The 15,108-nt window shown below is 41.8% G+C and overlaps 1 protein-coding gene across 4 annotated transcripts in view; it reads right to left on the bottom strand.

The window, feature by feature from the left end:
* Positions 1 to 3,778: 3,778 nt before the first annotated feature.
* CEP170B (centrosomal protein 170B) overlaps positions 3,779 to 15,108 on the bottom strand; it is a 58,389-nt gene continuing 47,059 nt past the window's right edge. For 2 of the 4 annotated variants that reach the window (XM_041397096.1, XM_041397105.1), the window contains 5 exons: positions 11,978 to 12,121; positions 10,271 to 10,359; positions 9,648 to 9,741; positions 8,699 to 8,750; positions 3,779 to 7,971 (listed from right to left, as the gene is read on the bottom strand). In XM_041397096.1, the coding sequence (XP_041253030.1) occupies positions 7,736 to 7,971; positions 8,699 to 8,750; positions 9,648 to 9,741; positions 10,271 to 10,359; positions 11,978 to 12,121 (615 nt within the window). In that variant the 3' untranslated portion in view covers positions 3,779 to 7,735. Of the gene's footprint in view, positions 7,972 to 8,698; positions 8,751 to 9,647; positions 9,742 to 10,270; positions 10,360 to 11,977; positions 12,122 to 12,172; positions 12,705 to 15,108 lie in introns of those variants that run through there. The other 2 variants (XM_041397116.1, XM_041397127.1) reach the window with 2 other exon arrangements.

The following is a 15,108-nucleotide window of genomic DNA, read 5'->3' as shown; positions in this document are numbered from 1 at the left end:
AAGACCAAAACACAAGCATGAAGTCAAAGAAGCCCAAAAAGTAATTAGTGGAGCAGGTAGGACACCTCTCTGCCCAGCCACCTCACTCCTGAATTTACTGCTGTGCACAGATCACTTATCATGGGAGCCATCCCAAATCTCTGGATTTACAACAGGACTTAAAAACAAAGCAAAGGCTGCTGCTGTCCCTGTGGATCCAAGCTACCAGAAAGCTGGAGGCAGGATCTGCAGCCAATTAAAAGAGCTCCAGAAAGCCACCCCTGCTAAAGGTCCAAATCACCCCCAGGAAATGTCCCTGGCCCTCAGATGACTTCAGAGGCTGAGCATTCCAACTAAATATTTCAGCTAAGCTCCTGCTTGTGTGCAGGACTGAAATCCTGGCATGAACTATGTCAGCATAAGTCCCAAAAGCTCCCACTGACTTTGGGATTAAACCACACAAGGCAGCAGCACCTTTCTACGAAATTCAGGATTTATCACTTATTTCTCCAATATCACAAGTTCAGTTGAAGAGGGTTGTATCAGAGGAAGAGCAGCTTGCAGGAAAAGGAATGCTCTGTATTTCTCCTTTTTGTCAGCTCTCTAGCCGCTTGCAGCACTGATAAATTCCACTGTCCTCCTCCACTCCAGCTTGCAAAATCCTGGTTTCCTTCTCATCTGACCTCACATAGCAGCCCACCCATTCTGCATTTCTGATCTTACCAGCAGTGCTGTAGCTATGACAGCTTCAGGATGGAAGAGGGTTTATGGTTCTATTTGACCAATTCATGCAGCTGAGGGGAGGAAAGAAAAAAGAATAATAAGTTTTAGAGCAAACAGGAAATTTTCTTTATTCTTCCTCTTCCCCATCTCTTAGACAAGGCTCCTTCTACCTTGTTGCTCTGGCTGACTTGCTACCATCCCACATAGAATAAATGCATCTCTTGCTGTATGGTTGGCTGGCATTCTGTGGTTAACATAATCCCTCTAAAAATCATGCCTGGACTTCCAGTTTGTTAGAGGGTGCATTAAAAGATAGAGTGGAGGAGATTTTCCTGTCTGTGTGGGAGGTTTGCTAAGAAGAAACTGCCAGTTTAATACATTCTCATCTCTGAGAGCTAATTATAGACAAAAACATCAGTACCACTGCAGAGATTACTACAAAACTACACTTTCTGTTTCATGAGAACAAGGCTGGGCTCCAAACACCAACAGCTGACAGAAGGATGGGAGGCAGGAATAGTCAAGGTCTGTACACTCGAAAAGAAAATTCTATTTATACTTTGTGCCAAAAGATTGTGTACTTAAATTAGCTGGTGAAGTGGGGGGGTGGGACCCAAAAGAAATTATTTCAGGTTTAGAACTGGGAAGTGATTCAGCTGACAAGACATAGGAAAATTTCAAAGTCTAAATAAAATTGTGATTTGTTTGGAACTATTTTTAAAGATTCACTCAGTTTACACTTTTTAAAATATTCAGTAAATTCACTAAGATATCTGATTATGCACTTGAAACATTTAAGTTGAAATATATCACTTATTTGGAATTATTTTATTCAGCCTAAAATTAAATACTCTATGCCTGCCAGCCATGTTTTGTTTAGAAAACTATTTCGGGGGAAACAAGCAAAGCTGTGATTCATATAGCACAAGAGATTGCAGAGTCCTTTGCTGTCTCAGTCTTGTCACTCATCTTTTGTAGCACTCACCCTCCAGCCACACCTGGGAAAGATGACTTGGAATATTAGGAAAATACTTCAATGTATGCTGTGTTGAATGTATTTTCTATTATAAAAATTATACTCCTCTTATCTCTGTGGTTATTGCTGTTGCTGAAACCAAACCTCACCCAGACCTCTGGATCTCCTGTTTGGGAAGTGTCTGCAGGTGCCAGGTGGATGCTGTATTTTGTGGTTTTTGGTGGGTTTTTTTTTCCTTCCTGTGATCCGAATGTTGTCAGAAGCATTTAGTGTTGAACAAACCCTTCCAGGCACCAACTCTTTTGGCAAGTATAGTATTTCCAATATTTTCTGTTCAGAGGAGAAAAGGCTTAATCAGGGTGGAGTCCTAATGAGTGCTACTTTTTTATACTCATTGTTCTTGGCTTCTCTTGCTCAGCCCACATCACTCACAGAGCTCAGCAGCCAACCCACCCAACCTTTTCCTAGGGAACTGCACAGGGAGGCTCCTGTGCCCTGCTGCTCAGTCTTTGCAGGATTACATCCAAATGGCTGCATTCCATTAAGGAAAGGAAAGGAACAGCCCTGCAGGCAAGCTGCCCACTGCTGCCCCACACCAACCCCATCTCAGCAGCTGAGACCAGCAGGGCTTTGCTCTTCCCAGCCCAAGGATGGCCTTGCTGAGACAGACACGGGGCTGTCCCACCACCACATGGGCAGAACCCAGCAGATGAGGGTCTGCTGCTGGGTCTTCACACAACAGCCAAAAAAGAGAACCTGTCTCCTCCAAAGAATTAAAAGGTTTGTTCTAAGAAAAAATCCTGAAGCCCTGCTCAAGGCAAAGTGTTCTGGTGTTCCCTGCTGTGCACACATGGAAAACCAGGCTCTATTTCCCAAAGCAGCTGAGGATGGTGGAGAGCCAGGCTTGCAGCTGAAGGCTCAGCAGGAAGATGCACAGAGGAGATCATTACTTTTCCCATCTATCCTTTATTTTTCAATTCTAGCAGCTTTCATTATGTTGCAAATAGTTTTGGCTACAATTCCACCGCCTCTTATGTTTATTCAGTCAAACTGTTAAAAATTAATGAAGTGGGTGCACTATTGATTTCAAAAGGGCCCTTTGCACAGCATCCCAACTCAAACACCACTCTGTACTGTCAGGGAAGCCTGGGGAGAGGCAATATTGTCAGTGTGTAATGCAGCCCTGCATTGCAGGCAACACAGAAACCTCTGCAGACACAGCACACGAAGCTTCAGAAGGCTTTTTAAGAGAAGCATAAGATATATATATTTTTTTTTAAACACAAAATCCCTCCCTAAAACTTTTAAATGTGAAAGATTTCCATATACAAGTATCTGATGGAAAGGTAACCAGGAGATGGAAAATCTCCCAGTGATCCTAGTTAGGGACTAGTATTTTCTTTCTCCTTGTTTTAGTTATTGCTGGCAAACAAAGCCATGTTTTCATCAGCTGCATGCGTTCTGCTTCCTACAGGAGCTGGGCTAATGCAGAGTCCCACGTGGCACCAGGCAGGGTGGGGGAGGCTGAAGGCAGTGCAGAGAAGGAGGAATTAACATTATTTCCAAAGTGCCAGGAAGGATGCAAAGCTCAGACAGAACGGCAGGAGGACACTGGTGGAATGAAGGAAAACATCAAAAACTATTTCACAGACACATAAGCTATATATATATATATATATATAAGGTGAGAGAAAAAAAAAAAAAGCCTAATAATGTACCTGCAATCACATACCTTCTGGGGAATGATCACTTCCAAGCTGGATTCAACCACCATGTTAATCATGGCAATGAAACAAAACAGCACTAAAAATTAAATAAAGTATCACCATACAATACTGAGACGTGCTACCTTCACATTAAAGGGACTCAGGGACTTAAACCCTGGAGGTTCTGGGGGAATGAGGGACTCCTGCTCTCTGCAGAGGGATCTGCCCAGCCTTAGGGGTCACAGGGCTGATCCAGTCGTGCTCTGAGTCTCCAGCTGTTGACAATTCTGTCATTTTACTGCACTTAACACCCAGTGAGAGCAGGCAGTTGAAACAAACCATCCACCAAACACACATCCTCCTCCAAATCAATGCACAAAATGCAGCATCACTGTCACATGATAAAAGAATGATTTATTAGAGCAACTTTATGATAAAATTATATAAAATAACAATTTGGTTTTTAAAGACATCCACAATATCACCTTGAAACAAAATGTACAGATACTGCCTATAATCCAAACAAAAATAAATTACCGTTCAAAAAAAAACACAACAAACCAAAAGTGGAAAGAAATCAGGGCAGAAGAAACAAATCAAAATTATACACAGCATTTCAAGAGGGCGTGGAAAAGAGAAAGTCATTAATCGATTCAAGTTATACAAACGTGTTTCAGCTTTACTCTCAGACAGCTCAGCTTGCATTTGTGTTGCATGCAAATGGAATGATCCAGTGAACAGTTCAGAACAGCAGAATCAGCAGCATAACAACAGCAGAGAGTGAAATAGGCACAATTCAGCACGGGGCACATTGAAAGTGAACAGGTAGTTCTGTCTGGTCTTTGCAAAAGTTATACACATTTACCAACTTCAAAAATAGCTAGTGTGATCTGCAAAACAAGAAAAAACTAGTAGAGTCTTGCGCTTAAATACTTTACACTTTTTTATCTTTTTCTTTTTGTCTCCTTTTTTTGTTAGTAGGCTGTATGTAAACATTCCACTAATTGTACCTTTACTAAAATACTCATTGATGATGCAGATGTTCTTTCCTCCTGGAGCATGACCACAACATGACACCACCACAGATCCAGCTGGGTCTTCGCTCCCAAAGCTCCTACACACCCTCACAGGAATTTACATTCACGCCATCAGAACAGAGTAACAGGATTTTACATTTGAAAGCGTCGAACTGAAAAGTTTTCAAGTATAGTGGAAGAGCTGAGGGCTGGGATTTTGGAAGGTGCTCAGGGCATCAGGCACCCAAAGCATATGGAAAACCCAAAAGGACCTGAGCACTTGCTTCCCCAAGACTTTGAAAATCCCACCCTTCGTTACATTGCTTTAGTCAAACACAAAACACACAAAAGCAAAGTGGCCCAGGAGTGACACACAGGGCAGTGTCACCCCAGCCCAGCTCAATGCAGGGCCCACCCACAGCTCACAGGAGCAGCAGGAATTCCGTGCACTGACCCTGGGCCCCCCAGATGCACCACTACACACGGGGCAGGCTCACACTGGAGTCACACAGGCATGGTTCCATGGCTGCATACAGTACTGCTTGTAAGAACCAACAATCAGCAAAGGAGTGGATAGCTCTTTGGCTTATCTGGAGCAGACAAGTGCAAACCACAGTACTTCAGAAGCAGTGAACACAAGAAAAAATATGTTGCGTTTCATCATTGACTAGCAAAACCTTTTCAAATGCAAAGATCCAAGAATGAGCATTGTATCAGGACACAGAAGCATTTTACAGTTTGGCTGAGTCACAAATAAAACAAATCAAGCTGTGCATCCTCCCTGCCTTCACACACTCATTTCCAAATTATCAAGAGACACTGATTGTTGCATCCTCATTAGTCACTTGAAGAGGTACTGTATTTTGCAGGTTGATTTCACTGATGCAAGGTGTCTGTGGGCTTGCTCTCTCTAGTTCAGAACAGAGCAACCAAGGGAGAAAAATCCCTCCCTGATGTGTTCAAGAATGAAAGAAGAATCAAGCAATTTCCAAGTGAAAGTAAACAGAAGTCCCATCAAGGACATTGCAGAGAAACAGAATCCAACTGCGCATAGCCATGAAGACGTGGAAATAACAAATGATCAGAGAAGTCAGATGTACGCCAGTAATTCACTTGTTTCTACAGCAAAACTGAAACTAACAGCAACACCTTATCTGTGAAGGTCCTTCGACTCCTAGTGAGTTGGGGTAGCACCTGGTCAGTTCAAACCCTAACTAAGAAGGGCTTGAAAAATTTTGCCTCGTATGTCAGGAACAATACCACCACTTATGACATTCGCCAAGGACACAGTCAGGTATTTCAAGAAAAGACAGATCAGAATCAACGACTGAATTAACACATTCAGATAGTGCGTATATTACAGGCAGAACAACATCAAGGGCAAATTCTTTTTATTCTGCATTCATCTATGTGAAATCCAGCAGATTTCTTCATGGAAGGGCATCTCCACACAAGCAGATGAGCTTATAGCCTACTGGAAATCTTGGAAGGATATCTGCACCTACTATTTACCAGCCAGCATCTTGCAGGCTTAAAAATAAACTAATGACGTGTTGACATACTCCCATTTTGGGACCAATCTTGTCTCTGTTGAAATTGATGGAAAGCTCTCACTGGCTCCCCCAGGAAAGCAATCACCTTCTTCACTAGTAAGGTTAAACACTTTGTGAGCATCCCTATTTATTTAAGTTATTTTAATAGGTTCCCACAGTTACAACATCCTAGCAGAAAAGCTCAGGTAACTACTGAAGCTAACTAAGGAATCCACTACTCACCCCAAAATATAGAGTCAGCACACAAAAAGCAGTCAAGCTTGGGAAACCATTTTCACTGGTTAAACTACATACTGTATGAGGGCAAAGTGGAATTCATCTGCTCACCTTTCCCAGTAAATGTATCCTCCACAGCTACAAAAGAATTTCTTTACCTGATTACTATTTGTTCACCTGGTAGAACAAAAAAGGAATCGATACAAGACAGAAAAAACTGGGAGCAAACACATCTGGAAGAGATCCCCTCAAAACCAAAATTTTTGCTCTTAAAGCAGCAAAAATTGCTTAGTGTTTTGCAGTTTAACACAAAGACAGAATATAAACCCCAACTTTTGTTACATAAGTAATTGCTCAAATGACTGTACACGATCCTTAGTGTTCTAGGATTATAACGGACCAAAAATTAAATCCAGAGACAAAAATCCCAAATGTACCTATACAAGTGCTTGACACTGTGGAATAGTTTCTGAGGAACACCACAATGGTGGCCTCCACAAGCACTTCTGCATTGAAAAAAAAATTCATAACAGAACTAGCCATAAAGGTGGAGCTACATTGAAGCCATTATTTTTTCAGTGCTGTCAAGTGATTGCACTAGTTCACAGCAACTGTGTAATTGAGTTTATTCCATGAGCCATTGGAACAGATGGTTTTCTTTGCAATTGGGTAATTGCAAACATCTTAGTCTTTGGCCCAGCCAAGAGCATTTGTAGCTCATTATGAAAAGACTATATTTAAATTAAAAAAGAAAAGCAGCTTAAAGACAGCATTTGTACCAAAATCATGAAAATTTGGCAAGCTAAATTGTAAAATGTAACCTTTTGTACCTACCCCAAACTTTGGGTCTGAAAGATAATCAAAAATAGTAGCTGTATCAGTAGTCTTTACATTCATACCATTATTAACTTTTATACTTTCCCAAGAGAAAAAACAAAAGGGTTTATTCTGTCTTGTTTTGGTTTCTGGACTGAAAAACAGATGCACAACTACAGTGTGGCTGCTTTTTTATGACTGCTGAAAGGAAATCTTACACAACTGCAGTAAGGGTTTCTCTCAAAAACCCATGATATTGCACAATCCTTCTGTTGGATTTGCAAGTTGATTCCAACAGAGTTGTAATGCTTCATTTGTACACTTAAAAAAAAAATCAATCAAATAAAACCCAAACAAATATAGTACCAAAAAAAGTGTGGGTTTTCTTTCAAACTGAACCTCATTACAACTGAATAGTTATAAACAGGCCAATGCAAGAGCACTTCAGCCTCAGCAGTACTGAATGGAAAATATGCAAAGCCTGTTTTCTTATGGCACACTGGAAGAATAAATGAGTAATTTTGTAAAAATCAGTTTGCCTCTGTGCTGAGTATGTGCTGCTCCACAGTGCTAGTCTTGTTTAAAAGGCATACACAGACTTTCCATTCACCCTCACAGCATAGATTTTTCTTTTTTGTGCAACATGTCAGCAATCTAAAGAACTGCTCCACACAAACTGTCCACAAACCACTCATACACAATACTAATGCAACAGTAGATTACAGTATAACAGCAATACAAAATATTGTATCAGATCACATATTTCTCTCCATCTGGAATGAAATTCGAATCTTGTAAGCTAGAAGACCCACAGTTCGATTTCTGAGCGTAGTTTCTCATCTGTGCTAGGGACAAAGTCTCCAGTGTGGACCCAGAATTGTTAGCAGTCCTGACTTTAGTGGCTGTAGATTGTTTAGCAGCAGAAGATGCTTTGTTACTGGCAACTATATCCAAGTTTCCAGTAGGGTCAATGATAGCGTTTATGACTAGGGAAAAAAAAAAAAAAAAAAAAGAGAGAGACATAAACACATTAGCAGCAGTCAGCAAAGTTTCCAAACAGAAGTTTGCTGCCTTCATTTTGAAGGCAGTAGAACTGTAAGCAGTACCTTTGTTCATTTTAGTCAGGTTATTTTCCTCATTAGTACCTTCAGGTCTAAACAGCTTTAACAAGCAAAACCTCTCCCAGACTGAAGAGATGTGGACTTTCTGGTTAAATTGGAAAAGACAAACTGCAGCAGCCAAATGGCAAGCTTTGAGCAGGAGCCCAAAATGATGCCTGGATGTTTTTACATGCCTTTACTACGCTTTTAGATGATGCAAGAGCTTGTCTTGCTTTTCCTAGTGCAGAGATCTATGTGCAAAATCCAAGCCCAAAAAGCACAGCACAGCTTAGTGGCTGAAAGAGCTGCTAAATATTATTTCACCAGAACAGTCCTGCACCATTTTATCTTATGGGAATACGCTAATTACCACAAACAAAGCATTTCCATAGCAACAGCTTCTACATTTGAACAGTGAAAAATTTTCCTAAAAACAGGCAGTATAAGATAAATCTACTGTTAATTCCCTGTGCACTCATCAGACAGCACTGTGGTAACAGCCTGAACTTCTGCATCCTTTCCCAGCTTTCAGTGACAAATCAGGTCAACAATACTTTATTTTGTGCAACTCTACTGGCATTTGAGAGACAACAGGAACATTTTGATGACCAACCTTCAAGCTGCTTTTGAACTCGCCTGAGCTCCTTCAGGATAGAACTGATTTCCTAGAAAAAAAACCATCAGAATGGAAAATGAAGCAACACAGTACTCAACTGACACAGAAATCTAGTGTTACTGCTTCTGCCTTATCTGACCCAGAAGATTCAAAGTCATTCACCAGAAAAGCTGTATTGAAGGGCATTTGGTCAGTGCACAGGGAGCCTGCTCTGCACCATGTCACCAAGTGCTACTACAGCACCCCATTCGTGGCTTTTAGATATGAAATGCTACACCTGCACAAAGACTCCTCCTTACTATGAAATACACAAAGATATTTACAAACTCAACTCCTAGACCAGACAGGGTATTTGGCCACATTTACACTGCTGCAGCACCAAGCTACACAGGTCTAGCACAAGGCTGTTTAGCATTAATCATATTCACTGGGTCCACTACTGCACTTAAATCCTTACTGACAATCCCCCTTCAAGGACAATGAAAGGTCATGAGAGCACAAGCACCATCTTGAGGCTGAATACCTGAGTGAATGCATCCTGAGGTGGATTTTTACTGCCCGAATATCAAACAGTTCCAGGTGAAGAAAACAAACATTCATGAGAAACACCTGTCTGCAAGTGAAGCTGTGGCAAGCACATGGCAGGTGACCCTTTGGTAAATGTTTAAATGAGACCTAATGACCCTGAACTCCAACATCTGTTAAGAGACCCAGACTTTGAAGATCATTTGTAAAGGAACTGGGAAAGAGTTTGGTGAAACAAAACCACAGAAGGAACTCACTTTATGACACTTCAAACAGTAACAAAAGCCATCAGTTCAACACGTGAAAATGAACCAGAAATTTCAGAAATGGATTTGAGAAGGGTCAGAGATTGTTGGTTTGGTTTCTTACAAAGCTTTCATGAATCAAGTCTTTAGTATTTCACTGGTTTGCATGGACTTACTTTGTTTGATGTTTTCAGAATTGGCACTTCATTTTCTGAATTGATTTTGGCCTCCATTTCCTCCCAGGTCCTCTCTGAGTTTTGAAACAGAATCCTGTAACACAAAAAGTAGAGCAGATCTTAAAACTGCCATCAAAAAACTGCTTGTTTAAAAGACTTAATTATCACAAGATGTGGCAACAAAAGAGATTAGTGGATTAGCAGCTGGACAAAGCTCCTTTAGGAACAATCCAAAGTCCTTCCCTCTGATGTCTCTAGAGCAACAACAAACTTTGAAAAGATTTCACAAGCTTAGTAACATATTGCATATTTACAAGAGCCTTGGTACAGAAAAGGAAAGAAGAGACAATCCACCAGTTTTCTGCTGTTATTTCCTGCACAGGCAGCATTTCAAAGTCAAGGCATCAACAGGAAACTCCAGCATTAAAATTCCAAAGGCCAAAGATATGAGGAAAAGTGATAGCAAATAATTGTATTTCCTCTGGTTGGCTATACACACACAATTTCCTTGTATCCTGATTACAGAACTTTCCAAGACAACACTACAATATCTTCTACAAGTAGCAAGTCAACAAACTCACCAGCAAATCAATATTTCAGGCCAAGGACAAGAAGTTACTTACTTCATTTTTTCAGCGAGGTTTTCTGTATTTTCACGGATTGTATGTGATAACTGGGACACTGGGTTCAACATCAGATTGTCAAAGATTACCTAAAATATGAGGACAGATTGGGAACTTTTAGAAAAAGCAGCATATATACAAAACAGGAATTTTTTGTACAGTAAATCATCTCCACTGAAACATCTTTGTGTGGATGATACTTGAAGTTCAAGGGAGATTAAGATGATGTGTGACTTTACTGCAGCACTTTGGCAAAAAGCTTAATATGAACTTTTAGAAAAAGCAGCATATATACAAAACAGGAATTTTTTGTACAGTAAATCATCTCCACTGAAACAACTTTATTTGTGTGGATGATACTTGAATTTCAAGGGAGATTAAGATGACGTGTGGCTTTACTGCAGCACTTTGGCAAAAAGGTTAATACTAACTTGTTCAGACTTTTGTTTCTAGAGACAGAGACACAGCTGTTTGCAGCAACATAAGCATTTAAGCATTTCTTAGAACAGCACTTAGGACTTTCCACACCTCTCAAAAAAACCCCCAAAATGTCAAATCACAATGCAAGAAGCCCCACAAGCAGTCTTGCTGAAACTACCTATTGTGACACATGTGAGTTCAAACCACCTTCACAGCCAGGTATCCCACCATGTTACATTCTGCTTTATTAAAAGTAACAACAAAATACTATCAAATCCCAAATATTCAAGTCCTGTGGCTTAGCAGAGCCTCCAGGCTTCTGCCAGGAAAGCCCAGATGAAGCTGGGGGCACTCTGAAGCTGCACCTTTTATCCAGCCTTGGCACTTCTCTACAGGAGAGGAAGGGATTGCTTCAAACCAGACACAGGACAGGACCAGTTCCAGTGGCTCAGCCCACAGTCCCCTGTTATGTGCCTGTGTGAGTCACACTCCACCTCCAGAGTGGCTGTGCTGGAGCCAGCTCTGCCTCCTGCCTCCCTGAAGCCTCTGCCCCAGCTCTTCCTTCCCACCACAGCTGGCAGGCAGAAAGCAAGCAGGAGCAACAGCCAGTGCTGGATCAGCAGCTTTCCCCTCCTCCCCCTGGCACCTTCACCCTGCTACACCCCTCATCCCAACACCACCCCCAGCCTCAAGTGCAGGCCAGGCTTTCTCACCCTTTAGCATCACCCCAGTGATGTGCAGGTCGCCCTGCACGTAACACTGGAGGGAGCAATGCTCACAGCCTGCAGGGCACAGCAAGCCAGCTGTGCCACAGCATCAGTCACACACCCCCTCCTAAGGTCCAGATCCTGCCACCGCTGCTCCATGAGCAGCTCTAACCAGGATGCCAGCTGCAGAACAGTAAGGTGCCATTAAACTCTCAGTGCTTCACATTTCCAAGCTGAGATGTTTGAGTTCTTCTCCAAGATAGCAGTGAAACAGCCTAAGAAGGCTGAATGTGACACTGAATGTGTCCTCCCAAAAACAGGTGACAAAGCCTCAGGTTTTACTGGCATTTTACACAAGAGAGGAAACTTCCAGTCGCTACTGGCAAGATGGGTGGTTCTGTTCCTCTTTTTTCTTTTTAAATTCTGTTTCCATACCCACACATCAGGGCTGCTGAGAAGTGTGGGTTTGCCTTTTGTTTTTTTTTTTTGAGCAGCCTTCTTTGGCAGCTTACAAGCAAGTTTATGTACAGTAGCTTAAAGCAATGTCATATATAAAGTAAAAGAAAAAAAAGTGGCCTGCCTCCTCACGGTTTCTTGTCCTTGTTTTTCTTGAGGGATCCTCTTCTCTATTGTCGTTCATATTTTGGTCAAAATCCTTCAGTTCCACTGATCCTGGAGGCACTTTCTGGTAGTTCAGACTTGCTTCTGGAATGTGCTGCACCAACTTGGAAATAATGAGCAATGAGTCATTAAAAATTAGTAGGGAAAGCAGGCTCACAGGCACTCACTGCAGGTATTGCAGATTTGGAGGAACACTGATTCACTGAAGTCATGTTCAGACAGGTATGGGCTAATAAGCAAATTACTAGACCCCAATCCTGCAAGTGCCTACCCACTGGAGTCATACCACAAAACTCTGTGGGGCTATTCTACTTTAAATTTTTGAGTCTTGAGCATGTATGGAAAAGTAAAACTTTGTCTTTTTTGAATTTAGCTAAAACTCAAAAGGACCCTGTTTTCCCATATCTTATGTCTTAACACATCAATGCAACATTAGACATGCTAAAATTAATCAGAAACCATTTAGTAACACATGAAAGGGATGAAAAAGCAATACAAAACCACTAAAAAAGCAAATAATTAACAGGAAGAACAGAAATAACAAGACAGTTACTCCTGTTGGGTTTACTGACAAAAACTTTAAAATAAGGGGAAGAAAATAACAGTGACAAGACAGAGATACAAAAATAATGGGATGGAAAGTGCACCTGAGATGGATATGCCAGCCGAAAAGATCTACGAGCAATCTGTGTTAAAACAGAAACAAAGAGATCAATGCTAGTGAATGACTGTGACAGCAAGTATCAAAGAGAACACAGGGTTTGGGGTTATTTGGGGTTGACATTCCCAAAAGCACATTCCTGAGGACCAGCACTTGGTGCCCACCCCCCATCAGGCACTGAAGCCCACGGAGATCCTGGTCACCAGCCAGTTCTGCTGAGGTGGCCTCAGGCAGCTCCCCAGTTAGTCCAAACTGGACTGTGCTGAGTGAAATCCAGAGCCCTCTGGGAAAGGGCTGAACACCCAAGAGGTTCTTTGGTTGGCAAAGCACACAGCTCCTTGTGAGGAAACTGTGTGCCATCCAAGGTCCAGGCTCTCCACACTACGCAAAAGCACTTGGGTTATACACAGGCAGCAGGTGTGAGATATTATGGCACATGGGCAGAACAGCCAAAATATTTAGGTAATAAGCTTCCTTTCAACAAGTGCAGGAACAGTAAGTTAGGCTGATTGCAGCAGTAAAAGTGTCAGAAGGGAATGAGATATTCCTATAGTGAGCAGGTCTCAGCACAACCAGCTGAAAACAAGGTAAGGACAGCACCTGCTCCACCATCCCAGGAGATTTTGTACATGACCTGTTCTGTTCTCACATTTTCTGTTCCATCACACCCGTAAGCACTTCCTCTTGTCATATCAACACTCATACCGAGTATGTTACACAACAACTTAAACTTAATCAGACTCTTCAGTTTTTGTTACATCATTATCAACTTTTTTAAAAAAGACCTGCCGAAAGAATTTTATGTAAGGCTAAAATTTGCAGAAGTAGCCAGTGATTTGGGATGCTCCAACCCGACTGAGTTTGCAGCAGCTGAGGTTTAAGTTTGATGGCTGAGCTCCGCAGAAAGCTGGGTCCTGCAAAACCTTCACACCCACAAAGCAAGGCATCCCAAACAACCCAAGGCTTTGGTAAACAGGAATCATTAAGGTTTCACCCTTGCTGAACTCCTTCTTTCATTCTGTGGTCTTTTTTTTTTTTTTTTTTAATTTTCTTAATTTGTAGCAGTACTCAGCTCTGTATGACAAGAATCTATCTTATCATAAACTGTACAGCTGAGGACAGAAAAACAAAACCACCCCAAACATGCACTGGGGAAATGGAAAGCCTCCCTGGCACAAATCCAAGCCAGCACTGAACCTGAAAGGACAGAACATGAAGAATAAGATTCAAATCTAAGGCTCCACCTTAACTTATAAGAGGATACTTCTCATTTAAACTTTAACCAAGCTTCTTAACAAAAGTAATTTAAAAAGCAGTTCATCTGTGGCCGAGAAATGCCAGCCACACACCGGTCCCAAATGATGTTTCTGGTACAGCATCAAACACTCAAAAGTGATTCCAGTATCAGTACTTATTTTTCCTGCACTTTCCCCCACTTTTTTGGAATAGATATAAATATTTAGTACTAGAATGCAGAATGGCATACAACACTACATAAGCCATTGCAGCATAAGAGACAGCCACACAGAGAAAACTTTCCTTATTCACATAATTCCTTCTATCAGATCTTTCAATATATTACTATTATAACCATGGTAGCTATTTTTCATCACTATGTCCTTTCCTAGAATATTTAATATAAAGTTGTTTGATAAACACTTATAAAATTCACAGTGCTTAGCATCACACACACTGATCTTCAGACATTTCCCAGCAGCTTCTCTGCATCAGGCCAAAATTATTAATTCAGCACAGTTTCAACAACACTTAGACTGTGGGAAGCAGGAGTGGTGATGCTGATCCATTGGTGGAATCTGGTCCAGTGCCAAAGATGAGGTGTCTGTTTATCAAACTCACGTCAGTTTATATTGTTGGCATTCATAGCAAGACCCCCAAGCTGCACTGTTTAGGATCCCAAGCGAGGATCTGGCTCCACATTTCAGCACTGCCAGCAGAAAGTCCTGCTGATGGAACCTGTTCCTGGCTATCAATCATGTCAGGCAGCAACACTGATGCACTGTGGCATTTTGGGTGTACTCAAATGGCCTGCCAGATGCTGGGCAGCAACACTGATGCACTGTGGCATTTTGGGTGTACTCAAATGGCCTGCCAGATGCTGGCCCTGCTGAAGTCATGCTGATATCCACTCCTGCTCAGAGGAAGCCTCATTAGAAGCCTTTTGAGTGTTTTCAGCCACTTCCTGAACACACCAAAGGTTATGGCTCCTGATCTGTCTTCACGGGCTCCCATCACTGCTTTGTGCTTCACACCACTGCAAGATCTCAAAAACTGCTCTAGCAGTGGGGACTGCCAGGAGCACTCCCTACATTGTGACAGTCCTGAATTTGCTCTCCTGACTGTTGTGAGGGACTGACTGCCATGTACCACACAGCAGCACTGCAAAGCCACAGAGAAACCCTCATGCAGGT

This window comes from Onychostruthus taczanowskii, unplaced genomic scaffold, assembly GCF_017590055.1.
Source record: "Onychostruthus taczanowskii isolate IOZ18803 unplaced genomic scaffold, ASM1759005v1 scaffold1, whole genome shotgun sequence".
NCBI classification, from domain to species: domain Eukaryota; kingdom Metazoa; phylum Chordata; class Aves; order Passeriformes; family Passeridae; genus Onychostruthus; species Onychostruthus taczanowskii.
Note: the sequence above shows the minus strand (reverse complement) of the source record. Positions and strands in the feature narration are given on the sequence as shown.